The 17,530-nt window shown below is 45.4% G+C and overlaps 1 protein-coding gene across 11 annotated transcripts in view; it reads left to right on the forward strand.

The window, feature by feature from the left end:
- Positions 1-17,530, forward strand: part of PPFIBP2 (PPFIA binding protein 2) — a 158,733-nt gene that overhangs the window by 69,619 nt on the left and 71,584 nt on the right. Inside the window, exon 1 of one of the 11 annotated variants that reach the window (XM_027563186.1) lies at positions 66-439. The exons of the other annotated variants lie outside the window; for them this stretch is intronic. Within the exon in view, the coding sequence (XP_027418987.1) occupies positions 392-439 (48 nt within the window). The 5' untranslated portion in view covers positions 66-391. Of the gene's footprint in view, positions 1-65; positions 440-17,530 lie in introns of those variants that run through there. 11 annotated transcript variants of the gene reach the window in all.

Below are 17,530 nucleotides of genomic sequence, written 5' to 3' on the forward strand. Positions count from 1 at the left end.
TCTGGTATTATCACCAAAAAGAATGTTCCTGTGCGTGTGTGTGCGTGTGCGTGTGTGTGTGTGTGTTTACAACTCTTGTCCAAGTCTGTCTTTCTCCCCCACCTTTTGCTAGGTTCCCTCACTCTGCAGGCTCTGCGTCCCAGAGCTGGTGCCTGTGTGCGTCTGTGGGGGCGGATACGGGAGCAGCGCGGTCTGGTCTGAGCTGCTGTGTCTCTGAAACCTCTCAGGGCAAGGCTGAAGGACGCAGGCCAGGGACGTGGGGAAATCTGAACAGGGCTTGACGTTCCTGAGGGGGAGGGGGCAGAGACAAGAAAGAGGAGCGAATTTGGTATCCAGCCAGAAATAGGGCTTTTTCAACCAAGGAATCTAACTGCTGACATGGGTGCCCAGCATGGATGGGGACATTGATGTTTACAAGCATTTCACGTGGCTGAAGCGGGTAAGTGACTGACTGCTTTGTGTGGGTCTCCGTCGAGATGAGTGAGCAGAGAGACTGTGTGTGTGTGTGTGTGTGTGTGTGTATTGAGGGAGGAGGTATTTGTCCAGCGAAGCCCTGTTGCCGCCAAGTTCTCCATGAGAATCTAATTATAGATACTAGGGGAGAAAACAGTCAGCTGTCTTTGTTTCTCCTCTGACATTCTAGTGAATGAGCCTCTGTGCAGAAAGGCAACAATGAAGTGAGAAAAGTTCCTTATTTTTGACTCTGGCACTTGAACAGTTGGAGGGTCCAAACACCGTGGTCAGAAAAAGGCATCTGCCGCTTTTTGGTGTGAGGACTCGGAGAGGAAGCCGCTGCCTTTCAACCGCACAGGGTTCACAAGATACCGGGCTTCTCTCCTGCTCGGAAGTTATCCGGCGTGGAGATTAGTCAGCTGTCAGCCGAAAGAGCTGCCGCGTTTCCGGGGGAGGCCCTCAGGAGTTCTGCATGTTTTCCAGAGGCCAAGGGTTTGGGTTTCAAGTTGCTCCTGTCGACTCTTTAGGGGTGAGCATGAGTGTGTGGGGTGAGTGACAGTGGGCGAATGTTGGGGGCTGGAGTTGCATCCACGTTCACAGAAGCCATGCTCTTGCTTTTTTTTGTCACCATCTCTGAACTGGCAATGGCAGCCCACTCCAGTATCCTTGCCTGGAGACCACATGGACAGAGGAGCCTGATGTCGGCTACAGTCCATAGGGCCGCAAAAGTGTCGGGCACAACTTAGCAACTAAACAACAACTGAACTGGCAAAGATGGGTATCCATTAATTTTCACATGGAGGCAGGATGTTTCCAGAAGCAGGAAGGGCAAAAGCAGCTGACAGATAAGAGATCTGACACTGTAGAACAGGAGGGACACGAAGTGCCCGGCTTGGAAGGTCCCTGACCTCCACACTCCAACACTAGGCCTGCTGGCTTTTGTGGGCATCCTCTGCACCTCTCACTCAGCAAATACTTACCCAGTTCTGGGTACTGGGTGTCCAATCGTAAGCAAAAAAGTAGAACCAGTCTCTGCTCTTGTGGATTTTCCATACAGTGCTTGGGAGAAGGCAGTTAAACAGTCCCCAGGAAATAAGCTTGAAATTTACAAGTTGATAGAAAAGGCCAAGAAGAGGAACTATTAAGTGGCCATCCCAAAGGACTATTACTGATTGAGAAAGAGTGATCAGGATCCTCTTTGTGGAAGTAACACTTCATTGAAAAGTGAAGGGAGAAGTAGGAGTGAGTCTGGTGAAAAATGCGGTAAAGAACACATGTCTGAACTCAGTGATGGAGGGGAGACGTGGGCGGGTCCCGGAGCACACAGCACAGGGAGGACAGTGGGCAGGGTTGTGGGGGACAGGGTTTGTATAATGGGAGACTTGCTGCTTGGAAGTGGCATGAGATATGTTGAGGGATATAATTTGTATTTTAAGAAAATTACTCTAGCTATGATGTGGTGTATGGTAAGCTGTGCTGCGAAAAGCAAGGCAAATGAACCAAATTAGCTCAAGGGTTTGTTGGGATCAACTAGTACAAACCCCTCATTTAAAAAAGTCCAAGAGGCTAAGAACCTCATGGCTATTAGTGGTGCAGCCTGATCTTCGACCCTGTTCTGTCTCCCAGTCCAGTTCTCAACCCTCATTTCTTCGACCAAGTATGTAGAAAATTATGGGTTTAGAACCCAGCAGGAATCCTGTTTGTGCTCAGCCTCTGTCCAGCTTTGGAATGGGGTCATTGCAGTCACCAAAGAGTGCTGAGGTGACCAGATATTTTGGCAAAGATTCACATCATTGTCTTAAGAATTGTAAAAACGTCACTGAAGAGGTTTTGGAGGAGATAAGAAGTGCTGTTCCCATCACTTCGTCTTTATTGTCCTGTATCCAACTGAAGTTCTTTAACCAGGAGGTCTTGGGACCAGCAGCTATGATATGCTTGGGATTACGCAGTGTCCTAGCTGCTGGGATAGATGTTGTGCAGAAGTTCTGTCTGCAGAGAAATGAATCCTGCATGTGAGGCAATGTAAGAAGGCTCTTTCTGTCCTGAGGCCCAGGTTGGCAGCTCTGGCTCCCGTGGAAGGAAGGGAAGCGCTAGGTGAGGAGACTTCAGACCCCCTGTAGGTAACTCATAGCAAAACATATTTTTCTTCTAGTTTTAAGGAGCATTAAAAAAAGCGCACAAAATATTAGATATGTCATAGGCAGTATAATTGATATCTTTCCTATTTTGTAGCTGAAACACTACTGTCAGATTCTTCTTTTTAAAATCCCCTTAAAAAACAAAAAACAAATTCCCTTTCATCCTGTGACCCTGATCAGAAGCCTAGGACTTGCCCTTAGTCTGAATGAGAATGCTCAGAATTTTCTGCCTGGTGGGATTTAAGACACTTTTTTAACCTGGCCTCAACTTACCTTTCAGTTTCACCTTTTATATCTACTCCCATGAGCTCCCAGGTATACTCCCTGCCTTCTGTGTCCTTTGCTGACCTCGTCCCTGTACTGCACCTACTGGACTCCGGCCCGAGTCTCTAGTACTTTCCATTTGCCTGGCTCACCCACAGCTTCTCACATGCTTTCTTAAGCCTCAGTGGCTTAGAGAGCAGGTTTCTCTTAGCCCAGGTTTTTTTTTTTTTCTATTTGGCTGCGCTGGGTCTTCATTGCTTTGTTGTTGTTGTTGTGTGGGCTTTCTCTAGTTGCAGTGAGTAGGGGCTACTCCTCTCGTGGTTCTCGGGCTTCTCATTGTGGTGGCTTTTCTCGTGGAGCACAGGCTCTAGGCGTGCAGGCATCAGTAGCTGTGGCATGCAGCTTAGTTGCTTTGTGGCACGTGGAATCTTCCCAGACCAGGGATTGAACCTGCATCCCCTGCGTTGGCCGGTGGATTCCTATTCCCTGCGCCATCAGGGAAGTCCTTAGCCCAGGTTTTTGAAGATGGAAACCTGCTCTTTCGTGTTCCTGTGCAGAGGGGGTGGTTGTGGCAGAATTGTGACCTGGTAGCGTAGGAACACTTGCTCTTGCACCAGTCCAAGAGGGTAATGCCTCGGAGCAAGACAATCTTTGAATTTGGAAGCTGTAAGGGAGATGTTTATGGCCAAGAATGCACTGAGATAGAGGAAAGCATTTGTGAGAAAAGAGACATTGTTTTGTGGCCTTTAGGGGATGGGATACTACATGTTGTTTTAGTTAAGAACATGCAGTTTGAAGTAAAGCCTAGGTTGGGCTCTTGGCTTTGCTGTGTGATTTTAGGCAGATTACCTCAAATCTTGGATTTCTCCATCTATAAAATAAGGAAGATAAAAGTGCCTGCCACATACAGGTTTTATGAGGGTCAAGTAAGATAATGCATGTCAAATGCTTAGCAGAGTACCATGCACGAGGGAACATTCAATAAAAGTTAACTGCTACTGGCCATAACCAGGAAGGGAGATCTTGAGCAGATGGTATGTTCTCTTCTCTCCTTGGAGTGAAGAGGCCATCATTCCTTCCACTTAGGGCCCCTTTCCACATTGTAGGTCAAAGTTTCAAACCAAAGCCCTATGGGATACAGCTGGGACCTGGCCCACTCTGAGTAGCCAGAGGCCCCAGTGGCTACTGTTCTGGCCAGCTTGGCTATGGCTACTGAGAGAAGGCTGACCAGGGCTGGTCCTCCAGCTCCTTCCCCAATAGGCAGAGCCCTGAGATAAGGTAATCTGCCACAAGCATCCAGAGGGCCTCCGCTGTTCAGCTATCTGGTTCCTGACTGACTCACAAACAGTTAACACCTGCCCTGCTTTGAGATCCAAGTGGCTCTAACCCACATAGTCCTGAAAGGGCCTCTTAAAATAGCTAGAAGCAGGGTCTGTGGGGTTCACTCACTGCTCCCTGAGCAGGAGCTATTTCCCAGGAGCAGAAACCCCAGCATTTGTCAGCATCTTGATACTGCTGCTGGCTTCTAGAACTCTGCTGAAACTGAATTCCAAACTAAAGTCATAACCCTGTCCACCACCCCTCCCCCCTGAAAAAAAAAAGTCAAAAATGGAATCACCATGACTCCTCCATGCAATTGTCTTGGGTTCTGTAGTAGAATGTGGAATGAGGTCAGACTGTTAATGTAAGCCTTATACTGTGTCATCTGGTGCTCAAATGGTTGATCCAGTAGCCTGGCCACTTGGGCCAGAAGAGCTGGGAAGACATCCTGGCCCCAGACATTGACTTGTCTTGCTCTCAAGTCAGACTGCAGTGAAATTGAAGTAGGCAGCGGCTTCTGTGACAGCTGTTCCTACTGGCTAAGAGCACAGATCCCTGCGTCCAACTCCTTGGGTTCGTATCTCAGCTCTGTGTGACCTTGGACAATTGATTAATCTCCCTGATATTCAGCTCTCTTGTTTGTAAAATGTGGATAAGTAATTCAATGTCTGTAAAGTGCTTAGAAAATGCTTCCTAGGTGTTACGATGATGATCACCTTGACCACAACTGACAGCCTCTGGTTATTCCAGAGTCATGTGACCAACCTTGATTCTGGACAGAGGTATTTTCAGACCAGAAGGAGGGTGACAGTGGGTATGGCTACCCAAAGGTTCTTCTGTGCTGTGCTTAGTGTCTCAGTGTCCAACTCTTTGTGACCCCATGGACTATAGCCCTCCAGATTCCTCTGTCCATGGGGATTCTCCAGGCAAGACTACTGGAGTGGGTTGCCATGCCTTCCTCCAGGGAAAGGCATGTCCCCTGTTCTAGCTGTCCCCAGTTTCCCAAGAGTACATCCCATTTTTAGCCAATGCACCCAGTGTACCTACCCATCATATTCCCCAATATAATCTAGGAGCTCAGATTCTGCCATCTCTGACCACCAGCACCTGTGACTCCCGTGTACCAGCTGCTTGAAGAGGGCCTCATGCCTCTTTCCCAGCAGGGTTTAACAAAGTGGCATCATACCAGGGTCATTTGCTGAGCAGCTTGCAGGTTCTCTAGAGCAGTTCAGCCACTGGTAGTTCTGTGAGCGGGCAACAGCACAGTGGTGGCGGTGGTGGTGGTGGTGGTGGTGGGTGAGTAGGTGGGTGGGGCTGGGCGGGGCGGGGGGTGATCATTTGACTCCTCCCTGCATTCTCTGTCCACCTCATCCCAGTATCAGCTCTTTCATACTTTTCCATGGGTCCCCAACTTTGACCCCCTCTCACTTGATGTTACCACCTACTAAGAAATTTGCCACATATAGATGAGTATCTCATCTTCCCTCCCCTTCACCACAAAATGTAACAGTGTTCACAACCATTATTTTTTAGCTTCCTTTGATTTCGTAGGTCAAGAGTCCCTTCTCTCTGCCAAGGCTGTCCTGGTATCCTGTCCTCCTGACCCAAAGCCGTTCCACACCCTCTTGTTCTGTGATTGTTTCTTCTATTTATTTACTCGGCCCTGCCTACTTGTCCCTTGTCCTTGGCAGAAAATACCTCTGTAATTCTTAGAGAAAAACAAAACTCTGACTATGTTCTCTCTCTATGCTGCCTTATAGAACTTAACGTTCCTTTCACCATTGGGAATCTTGAAATCGAAAGCAGGCTAAAAACTCACCATCTGCACTCCTTCCTGGTTACTTACCCCCAAACCCACTTCACACTGGCTTTGTCCCTAAGAAAGCTTTCAAAGTTCTTCTGTAATGTTATCACCTCTAGTTCCCAAGCAACATTTCTCATTCATTTCCCCTAGAATTCATTCCCATTTGGGCATCTTGTAGGGCTAATAAAATTCTTATGACCAAAGGACCAGCCCCTTACTTTGGCCTTTACCTACTCACATATTTTCCACCTATGGATCTTTCATGCCTGTTTGATTCTTGGATTGTCTGACCCGAGCCAAGAAGCATCAGAAAGTTTGCTTCTAATGATTCCAAGTGAATCATTAAAACAATCACAGTGCCCCTGCTATCCCCAACCCTGACACCTGATGCTGCCCATCTCTGATGGGTGTTTTTAATAATCATGAATTAAGTTTGGAGTTGGCAAGATGAGGAAAGAGCACTACTCAAAGAGGCTCCTGTTTTTACTGTGCTCCTGGCTTTAATATAATCCCTTTGCAAGATACCAACACACTTATAAATACCACTTCTATAGTCAAGTGTTGTAGGTTCCTTATGCGTCCAGCCATGTGATCAAGAGAATTGAGCAGAGACTAAGCTCATGCAAGGCTATTATTTTGGAACAAGATCTTGGTTAATCAAATGCATTCCTCTCTCTTCCTCATTCTACTTTCCAGGATGATCAATTACAAGCCTTCATGTACATCACACCAGCTCCTTGGTTGGAAAGCTTACAGACAGTCTTCAAGACATCCTTTGTTTTCTGTGTTCTTGGAGACCAGAGTAGTGAAGGGTGGCAATTGTCATGGTTTCATGGATAGCCTAGCTGTATCAGGAAGACTCTTTCCAAAGGTGCTGGTCTCTCTTCTCCTGGGGGAATTCCTTCATTGTTTTCAAGACAGTCTTTCAAGTGAGGACTCCACTATAAATCCTCTCCACTCCCTTGAAAGTATTATTGATTCGTCCATCCCCTGTGCCACTCCTGCTGCCTTATGACATCTAACTGTACAACTACTGAGCTTTTTCAAGGCAGGGACTGCCTAGCACAGAGCGTGGCACCTCATAGGTGTTCAGGAATATTTGAGTCACTGAATAGATAAATGAATGAAACATGATCGCATAAACATTGGTTGACCCCATATTTAATTTTCTATTTGTGAACTTTGTTTTGCTCTTCCCTAATGGTGAAATATTTGATAGTGATGACCCCACTAGCAACCCTCAGTCACCTCTTACAAAATTGCAACCAAGGGCATAAGGAGGTCAAAGTCAGGATAAGATCTCTCTTGTTGGAGTCCTGGTAGCTAAGGATTTGATTGTGCTCTGTTCACACTGCATTTCAAAGAAGCTCTGTGCCAAAGATAGTGGATTGGCTTAGCTGTTCCTTATCTAGAAAAAGTGGCTTTATAATAACTGCCAGAAGGCCCTTAAACTCCTTAACCAGAATATTGAGGAAAGGCTTTCCTTTTTACAAGCACCTTCCTGCACTCATTCCATTTGGCTTCCTTGCCTGTTACACCTGAACCATGTAATAGGAATTGTAGCTTTTATGATCTACTTTTTATTTTTAAATTTTTTGGTTTCCCCCTTTTTAATGTGTAATTTTATTATTTTTTAATTTATTTATTTTTGGCTGCACTGGGTCTTCATTGCTGCACGCATGGGCTTTCTCTAGTTGAGGTGAGCGAGAGCTACTCTCTAGCTGTATGCAGGCTTCTCATTGTGGTGGCTTCTCTTGTTGCAGAGCACAGGCTCTAGGGTGCCACAGGCTCTAGGGTGTCCGGGCTTCAGTAGTTGTGGCACATGGGCTCTGTAGTTGCAGCTCCCAAGCTCCAGAGCACAGGTTCAGTAGTTGTGGCACATGGGCTTAGTTGCCCCGTGGCACGTGGGATCTTCCCAGACCAAGGATTGAACCAATGTCCCATGCGTTGCAAGGCAGATTATTATCTACTGGACAAGGGAAGCCCCCTCACCCTTATTTTTTAAGGTCTACATTTTCCTAGTTTCTAAAAAGCTTGATATGTGAGTGGTGGTCCTAAGCTTAAAGTATAGCCTTAGTGACTTGGACATCTCCCTGGGCCTGGCAGCCATGGCTCCCTTGAGATGGGTTTTCTGGATTTGATATGATCCCCTTGACTAGGCAGCCTGGAAACATGACTGGAGCTGTCTCACTGGGGAGCTGACTGCTTTAGACTTTTCCCACACTCATGCCCGCATACCAAATGACACCCCCATGCGACCTCTCCTTCACCCCACTTGACTGTTCTGGAACCAGCTCTTTCCTCATATTCAGTGAGGTGCCATGCTGACAGGAGGTCCCCTAGGACACGCCCCCAAAGGAATGCTGCAGAACTGCCCTCACTCAACACCCCTGAGGATGTACCAGAGCACAGGAAGAAGGCTCACCCTCCCAGCAGAGGCCAGCCAGCCCATGAAAGAGTCAGATTCCTGGGGATTCCTCATGGCCTGCATCTGTGGCACTCACCCGCTCCAGAACTCTGCAGAGACCTAATATGGCCATCCGTTGGCCAAGCTACTCAGTACAATGGAGGGACCAGGCCAAGAGTGAGCAAGCATTGGGGAATCTGACTGTCCACTAGAGTCAGAGGGTGATGACTCTGAGGAGGCTGCCAGGGGCCTCGGTGGGGGTTCAGCTGGAAAACTCATGTTTAACTAATTGACCTGAGTTTCAGATTGGAACAGAAAAAAAATTTAAGTATTTATGGTCAGTCATTATTAACTATTGAAATTCTCTTTGTGGTGATCATAAGCATGTATGTAGCACGGAGGACTTATAGTATGGTAGGACATGACTGAAGTGACTTAGCATAGCGTAGCATAGGATGCTCATAGAAAAGAAAGACTGTGGCCATGTAGATATGACTCTGAACATGGGCATGTTTTCAGGGACAATGGAAAGAACAGGTTCTCAGCTGTTGGCACCGCAGGCATGAATCCAGAGCTCTTAGCTAACAGTGGGTTCTGTTGTTCCTTAGGCACTTTGTTTCTTTCCAGCCCCAACGCATTTGGGTTATTGTTCCCTTGGGTTGTTCAAATCTTTAGATACTTCATAGGTGTCTATGGGAAATGTTGCCTTTTTTTTGTTCTCTTGCACAAAAAGAATGAGTTAATTAAAGCCGACAGTACAAGGGATGAGCTGTATCTAACTATGTTTTGGTCTTTTAGCTTAAACAAAGCCATTTAAGTGAGTTCCATGTTTCCACGATCATTCAAAAACTGTTTATATTACACAAAGGAAGCATTAGAGCAGCATCTTGCTCTGAAGAGCACTGTGTGCATTTATTCCCACACGTCTTTGTGTTTAATGACCTAATTGACCCTCTGGGCCCCTCTGTGAGGTATGACTTCCTCTATTTAAGCTTGAGATGAGGTGACCTACCTGAGCTTGTGCATGGTTAATGCAGCCTCGCCTCCTGATTATTCTCAGCTGTCATTCTGCACAGGAGGTTCTGCATTTTGGAGGAGGAGGCTGTAGGAATTCTGTACATGAATATGGAAGCCCCCTCCCAACAATCTCCCCGGGGACCCCCTGCCTTGAAGTCCAGATTAGCAAAGGATGGGAGCAGGGAAGCTGCAGCTTTCAGACCTGGCATTTGTACAGCTATATAGGGCATGTTATTCTTTCAACATAACTTCTTTTTTTTTTTTTCAACATACCTTCTTAAACATGTTGTTAGGTATTTTGTGTTCTTTTTTTTTGGCTGTGCTGGGTCTTTGTGGTGGTGCGTGGGCTTTTCTAGTTGCAGCACATAGATTCTGCAGTGTGCAGGCTTGGTAGTTGCTCCGCAGCACGTGGGATCTTAGTTTCCCGACCAGGGATCGAACCCATGTCTCCTGCATTGGAAGGCTGATTCTTAACCACTGGACCACCAAGAAAGTCCCCGTTTTTGTAGTCTTATTGCCCTTCATTTATTCATTACCCATCCACCCTGTGTCTTTTAGCCCTAGTTTAGATTCCTGTTCCTTTTTTTTGTGCTTTAACCTATTTTTCTTTATTTCATCTCTCCTCTACACACATCTAGTTGATGCCCACGGGCTTAATGCATCTTGTATTATTCCCTTCTTAACCTTCTTGCTCTACTGGAGAAGTAAGAATGGAGGCAAACAGGTAGTGGAAGTAAAGTCACCTGTTTCACACACAAAGGAGAATGGGTGCCTCTTTCATCCCCATGCATCCCACACAGACACACCCTGTGCCACAAAGCAGATCCCTGTTAGCCCTTGATGATAATCCTGGTTTTAACTATACTTGGCTCTGAACTGACAATTCTTTCTTAACAATTGCCAGTTCAAGCAATTCAGGAAACAGTAGGCAGAATCCCTTTGTAATTCAGTACTATATCCAAGTAGCAGGAATGCTTTCTAGTAAGTGTGTTTCCACAGGAGTAAATTTCACTTACTGGACTGATCACCATTTGAGACAAATGCTTTAGCCAGGACTTTGGTTGCATGTAACTGAAACTTGGTTTGAGCCACTATAGCCCAACAGGGGACCGACAGGAGACCAACAGGAAGGGCAGGGTTATATCATTGTCTTTGGACAGCAAGAACCAGGGTGAGAATGCCATCAATCTCTTTCGTGGCTTTCATTTGTGTTTCCATGAACGCTGGCTTCATAGCTGACTCCTGTCGCAAACCAACTTCCTCCATGTGGAAAAAGACATGGCCACGGACAACCTCAGAGCCTTCTAGCACAACTGCCACCATTTTCTGTTCCTCAGTTTAAAAATTCAGAGGAAGGGTTCAACCATCCAAGCTTCGCATCAGAGGCTGGGAAAGGTGAGAAAATCTCCAAGAAGATGGCAGCCCTCACTTGTGCCAAATAGTTACAGCGAAGGTAATGATCCCAGCCTGTGGTTTTCTCTCCGCAAGAAAGCAAGAGGGAAACTGAGGAAACAGCTAATGATGAGGGTTTGAGGGGGCATCTTAAATGTTCTCTGATAACTTAAATAGCCCATCCCAAATAAAAATGCAACACCCCCAAGATATGGAAAACCTGTGTTATTTCTCAAGTCTGCTAACATCCAGCTCTTGGTGCATGAGGAACTTCACCAAGGGTAAACCCCATATTCACTGACCCATGGAAGAGGTAGGGGGCAGGACTCAGATTAAGCTTTGTGTAGCCCCAAATGCCCTTCCTATAGAGACTCTGCTCATGCTGGAATCTTGGTGGTCAGTCCTATGCTTCCTGGGCCCGTACAGCCCTCTCTCCACCCTCCCACTTCTCTCCTAATGACTGAGGCTGATGAGCTACCGTGCTCAACTCCATGACCCCCAGCCATAGATCACCTGCATGCCTGCTCCCTTGTCGTGAAGCCGCTCTCTTCCGTTTAGAGATGGCTTAGAACACAACCCCACTCTAGGCTGTTGACTGCTGGAGCTGTACATTAGGCCTGCCCAGTCCCAGCATCAACAGCATGTTGGGTCTTCTAGAAAGAGAGCCACGGCCTGTAGGAGTCAAGATGCTGTATTGTCTCTGTTCCTGAGGACTCACCAATATCATTCTCAAGGCCTGGGAAATAATTTTTTTTTTTAATTGAAGTATAGTTGATTTTATAATGTGTTTCTGTTATACAGCAAAGTGATTCAGTTATATAGACACAAATATTCTTTTTCAGATTCTTTTATAGTTATTACAAGATTTTGAACATAGTTCCCTGTGCTATACAGTAGGATCTTGCTGTTTATTGGTTTTATGTACACTAGTGTGTGTATGTTAATCCCCAATTCCTAATTTATTCCTTCCCTCCCCCCTTCCCCTTGGTAACCATAAGTTTGTTTCTGTGTCTGTTCAGTTGCTCAGTCATGTCCAACTCTTTTCAACCCCATGAACTGCAGCCGTGCCAGGCTTCCCTGTCCTTCACTGTCTCCCAGAGCTTGCTCAAACTTATGTTCATTGAGTCAGTGATGCCATCCAACCATCTCATCCTCTGTCACCCCCTTCTCCTCCTGCCCTCAATCTTTCCCAGCATCAGGGTCTTTTCCAATAAGTTAGCTCTTCACATTAGGTGGCCAAAGTGAGTCTGTTTATGTTTTATAAATAGGTTCATTGGTATATTTTAGATCCATAAGTAAGTGATATTATATGATATTTGTCTTTGACTTGCTTAACATGATAATCTCTATGTCCATCCATGTTGCTGCAAATGGCATTATTTCTATCTTTTTACGGCTGAGTAAGACTCCATTATAAGAATATGTCACATTGGAACCTCCATACTGTTAGTGGCTGCAGCAGGTTACACTCCTATCAGTAGAATCGGCAGATTTCTTTTTCTCCACACCCTCTCCAGCATTTATTATTTGTAGACTTTTTGGTGATGGTCATTCTGACCAGTGTAAGGTGGTGCCTCATTGTTTTTTTCTTTTTAAATTTTATTGATTTATTTAAGCCTGTGCTGGGTCTTTGTTGCTGTGCCCAGGTTTTCTCTAGTTACGGTGAGCCAGGGCTACTCTCCAGTTGCAGTGCATGGACTTCTCATTGCAGCAGCTTCACTTGCTGAGGGCACGGGGACTCGGTAGTTGTGGCACACGAGCTTAGTTGCCCCGTGGTATGTGGGATCTTCCCAGAGCAGGAATCAAATCCATGTCCCCTGCATTGGCAAAAAGATTCTTAACCACTGAACCACTAGGGAAGTCCTCATTGTAATTTTGATTTGCATTTCTCTGTTAGAGATGTTGAGCATCTGGGGAAGATGTGGTATTCCTGAGTTGTATTTTATATTTCCCTTGGAGAGATCTGGGTTTTACAGGATGGATTCCTTTATCCAAGACTTTGCTGAGCTTCTTGATAGCAAAGCTTTGATAGAAGCAAAGGTGGCTTGGCTTCAATAGTCTTGGCTAAAGTTTCTGTACTATTGACAATATACACACAAGAACACCCGTGCTGATTCATTGCTGTGATATGAGAGGGTGTATATGTCACTGTGGCATCCCTCAGTAAGAGATGCGAGAGGAATGGCAGCGGCAATCTGCAGTTGCCGCCTCGCTTCCGCAGGATACACAGGCCCCGTGCCTTCACGATATCTCTTGGTCCCACAAAACATTATATCAGGTAACTAACATGAATTGTAGTTTTAAGAATAGCTATAGTCATGGAAAGTTTGGATGAGAAGATTCAGTTTTCCCCTCTGTCACATTTGTAGAAATAACCATCAAAAGAGAAGAGGAGAAAATTTGATCAAATATATGTGTAGTACACCTTAGTACATCAGAATTTCATTGTATAGATCCAGCCTAGGGGCTAACAATGAGTTGAACAATGACCTCTTTTTTTAAAAAAATTATATTCATCAATGGGATGAGCATCCTTAATAGGATAGAACTGTACAGAACTCTCTTTAGATCACTTGCTGTCCCAGATGGGGAGAAATAGAAACTTAGCATTTTCTATTAGATTCCTTCAGAATTCAGTGTGACTTTCTCCTCCTCACTGGAATGTTGACATGGTTCTCTCTCTCTGACTTCATGCATGGAGAGCTGGGCAACTGCTCTACCACCGATTTACCTAATAGAGAATATGGACCAGACTTTTCAGAGACTCCCAAACCTTGGAATCACTCAGGGATCCAGTTGATGATCTCAGTATTGATCCAAACCTTCTACCACAATGCCACTGTTATAATTAAGGAAGCAGGTGTACCCTCGGACAAGCAAGCTCTTCTTAAAGTGTGGCAAAACAGAGTTGTGTCCCAACTCTGTCTTTTTAATTGTTTTTCAATAATTTTCATAGCCATCTGGCTTTTTAATGCCCTGATGGTACTGACATTTTATAATCCAAGAATGATGCCAACAAGTGACTGAACTTATTGCTTAATTATTGGAAGGCAGAATGCATTTATTCACTAAAGCTCAAATCCACACCTTTGGCTGATAAGTGTTGGCATTCAATAAGGTGATTCTAAAGTAATCTTCTTGGCCCTGTTTTCTGATGCTTTCCAGGTTCTTCAAGTAGAAGTGGTATTTTATCCTGGTCTGTGCCTGGTTAAGGTTTGTGTGCAGTTTTTCTGAGAGCTGTCAACCTTATGTGGAAGAGAAAACATAGGACTTTGAACTTTACCAAAAGCAAAGGATGATAATACAGCAGACTTCTGTCTGGGACATTGTCTCACTGCTGTTTATTTAATACCTTTTAAAAACTTGCTGGAGAAGAACAGTGACTTTTGCATACTATATGAGAGAAAGATGCCCTGTTCCTCTAGAATGGTGACTTGGGTCGAGGGAAGGACTTTCCTGCCATGAGCAGCAGTTACACGGGCAGGCTGCCAGCAGAGGACATGCCCCTCAGGTCCGCTGTGTGTGTGCTCAGTTGCTTCAGTCGAGTCCAGCTCTGAGACCCTATGGACTATAGCCTGCCAGGCTCCTCTGATGGGATTCTCCAGGCAAGAATAGTGGTTGCCATTTCCTCCTTCAGGATATCTTCCTGACCCAGGGATTGAACCAGTGGTTCTTAGGTCTCCTGCATTGGCAGGTAGGTTCTTTACCACTGTGCCACCTGGGAAGCCACTCAAGTCTGTTGGGGGAGGAAAAAAGCTCCTAGAACTACTCTTCTAGTTTCTCAAACAGTGCTTCTAGCTTTTGAAATGTATTTTAATTACTTGTGTAAATATATTTTTGTAAAAAGCTCAATTATTGTGGTTAAAGTAAAAACCAATCTTGACCAAACCTCCCAGTCTTAGCTATTCATAGCCCAGAAATTTCCCCAGAAGAGAGCACTGTTAAGGGTTGTTCTGTAACCTTCCAGACAGTTGATTTCTTTTCATACATATATCAGTACTTATGGAACTGGATAGTATTTTTTTTAATATTTATTTTATTTGGCTGTGCCTGGTCTTAGTTGCAGCATGTGGGATCTAATTCCCTGCCCAGAGATCGAACCTGGGCCCCCTGCATTGGGAGCCCAGAGTTTCAGCCACTGAACCACCAGGGAAGTCCCTGCATAGTATTTTTTCTAGTATCACACTGTATGATTCTTTGAATCTCGCTACTTTCACTATCCAGTATGTCTTTTATTTGTAGGATGGTTCATAAATACCTGCCTCATATGTTAAGATGCTACAAGTTGTACATAATATGGGTGAACTGTAGTTTTTTTTTTTTTTAATCCACTTCTCTATTAAAGAATATTTAGGTTCATAGAGCATTTTTAAATATTATACTTTAAGTGAACTTTCATACAATCCCAATGTATGAAACAAAATTTATACTGATCTGCTCCTCAATTAAGCTATAACAGAGAGCTTACTTATTTAATATGTAGTAACTTAGACAAATAATCCATTTGTGCCTTGTCCATACATTTTGCACGGCAGTTTCTTTCAGTGTAAAATTAGAATAAAAATAGCACCCTGTTAGCAGAGTTGTGAGGAGCCCTGCTCTGCGGTTCCACGGTGATCTCATACGGCTTATGGCAGAAACCTGTCGCGGGTTTATACTGACCTGCCAACGCCAAGAGGCACCCAATGTCTCCTTCTGGAACTGACCAGAAATGGGCAAAGTATGTGGACCGAACTCTCTTTTCTCGGTTAAACTTTTCAGTCTCTTTGACCACTTCATAACTCCTTGGGAATTAGAATTACTAACCTAATCTATCGGAGAAGGCAATGGCACCCCACTCCAGTACTCTTGCCTGGAAAATCCCATGGATGGAGGAGCCTGGAGGGCTGCAGTCCATGGGGTCGCTGAGGGTCGGACACGACTAAGCGACTTCACTTTCACTTTTTGCTTTCATGCATTGGAGAAGGAAATGGCAACCCACTCCAGTGTTCTTGTCTGGAGAATCCTGGGGATGGCGGAGCCTGGCGGGCTGCCGTCTATGGGGTCACACAGAGTCGGACATGACTGAAGCGACTTAGCAGCAGCAGCAGAGTTGTGGGAAGGATTAAATGAATTAGTAAGTGTAAAGTGGTCTCAACAGTGCCTGGCACATGGTGATCTCTGCCTTACTGCCTGCTTTGGGTCTAGAGCACAGTGCTTGGACCACATTGTATTGGTTTCCATGGAATTGTTTCGATCTCTGGCCCATGAATTTACTAACCTTTGACCTATTTGAGAGCATCGTAGGAGAGCAGTGAGTTCTGCTTGGCTCTGTTTATTGTGAGGCTATCACCATGAATATTATTTATCCCACTACACAGAGTCTCTCTGTGAAAAGAAGGGAAGTTTCTCCCTTCCTTAGGAAGAGTTGCTCTTCTCCTAGAGTCACCTGGAATTTCTCATACTAATCTGTGCATCTTTTAAGTCAATTGTGCTTCCCTTTTCCCATTGGCTGCTAGAGTGGATTCAGATCTTTTTTTTTAAATCTACTTCTATGACTCTGTGCATGCAGTTTGTGTATTAACTGAATTTACGATGTCAACTTCCTGACTTTTTTTTTTGTCAACTAGCTGCTTCTCTGGGTGATTGTGTGTAGATCTTTTACTGCATGAACACACCACTGCATCTGACAGAGGCCCGGGTGGTGAGGTAGTTTACTGGAGTCTTGTGGAAGGAGCCTTCTCTTCACCTCCTGCGGGACAAGTGGCAGGTGCCAGTGCTGGTGGCCCTGTGCACGTGCTGACTTTGGCACTGGGTTTGGACATGCACAGCTTCACTTGGATGCCTTGGGTCCTTCCCGTTTTCTCTCTCCTCTGAAAATCGCCATCATGTGAGTTCTTGGACATAGAAGCAATTGCCCTGCTGTTAAGAACTATTTTCCTCTCTCGTTAGGTTCTGAGAAAAAGTTGGTTATAATTATATCTTTGGATACTAGTCAGTGTTTGACCATGTGATGACTGGAATATGGATTAATGGAATAATAATAAACTGCTGTCAACACAGAGAAGCCTTTGGTGATTGTCAAGGCCCTTTGTTTATGATATGAAAGAGCGTCCGTAACAATGGACAAGACGCAGACTGGAGAGGAGCTGGAGGAAGAGGCAATGGCAGGGGTGCCCTGTCTGTCTGGCCTGTGTCTGGCACAGCCGCCCTGGGAAATGGCCCCTGAGCTCGCCCGCCCACTGTACCTTCAACAAACAGCTGGTGCTTCTCTCACAAGTGACACTCCAAGGCTTGAATAAAGAATTCTTGTTCCCTGTTTCTTTTTTAGAGCCAGGCCTGGCTCCACCACCTGCCATCACCTAGGCAGTGCACTGGGGAAGGGACAGGACAAGGGAAGGAAGGTGATGTCTTTTCTTAATGAAAGAGGATTGGAAAGTGCAGTCTGAAGGTTGGAATGTGGTTCTGATTTGGGCCTTAAATTCATTGTGAAGGAAGGGTGTGTGGGAGATGCTGGTCCACTTTAGTTCCATTAGCAGCCACCTCCCTCCTCCCTGCCTACAACCAGGGCAGACACACCCAGAAAGTGACTGCAGCTCCTGTCTCTAGCTCAAGACATTTTATTAGATTTGCCTCTCCTTTGCTGTATCAAACCTCCCTCACCTCTGATTTCCATGGTTTCTGGCTTCTTTGTATTTCCTGTGTTTTCCTTCTGCTTGGCCCTGGAGATCCCTCTGGCTGTCATTTGGGTTCTTC

This window comes from Bos indicus x Bos taurus, chromosome 15, assembly GCF_003369695.1.
Source record: "Bos indicus x Bos taurus breed Angus x Brahman F1 hybrid chromosome 15, Bos_hybrid_MaternalHap_v2.0, whole genome shotgun sequence".
NCBI lineage: Eukaryota > Metazoa > Chordata > Mammalia > Artiodactyla > Bovidae > Bos > Bos indicus x Bos taurus.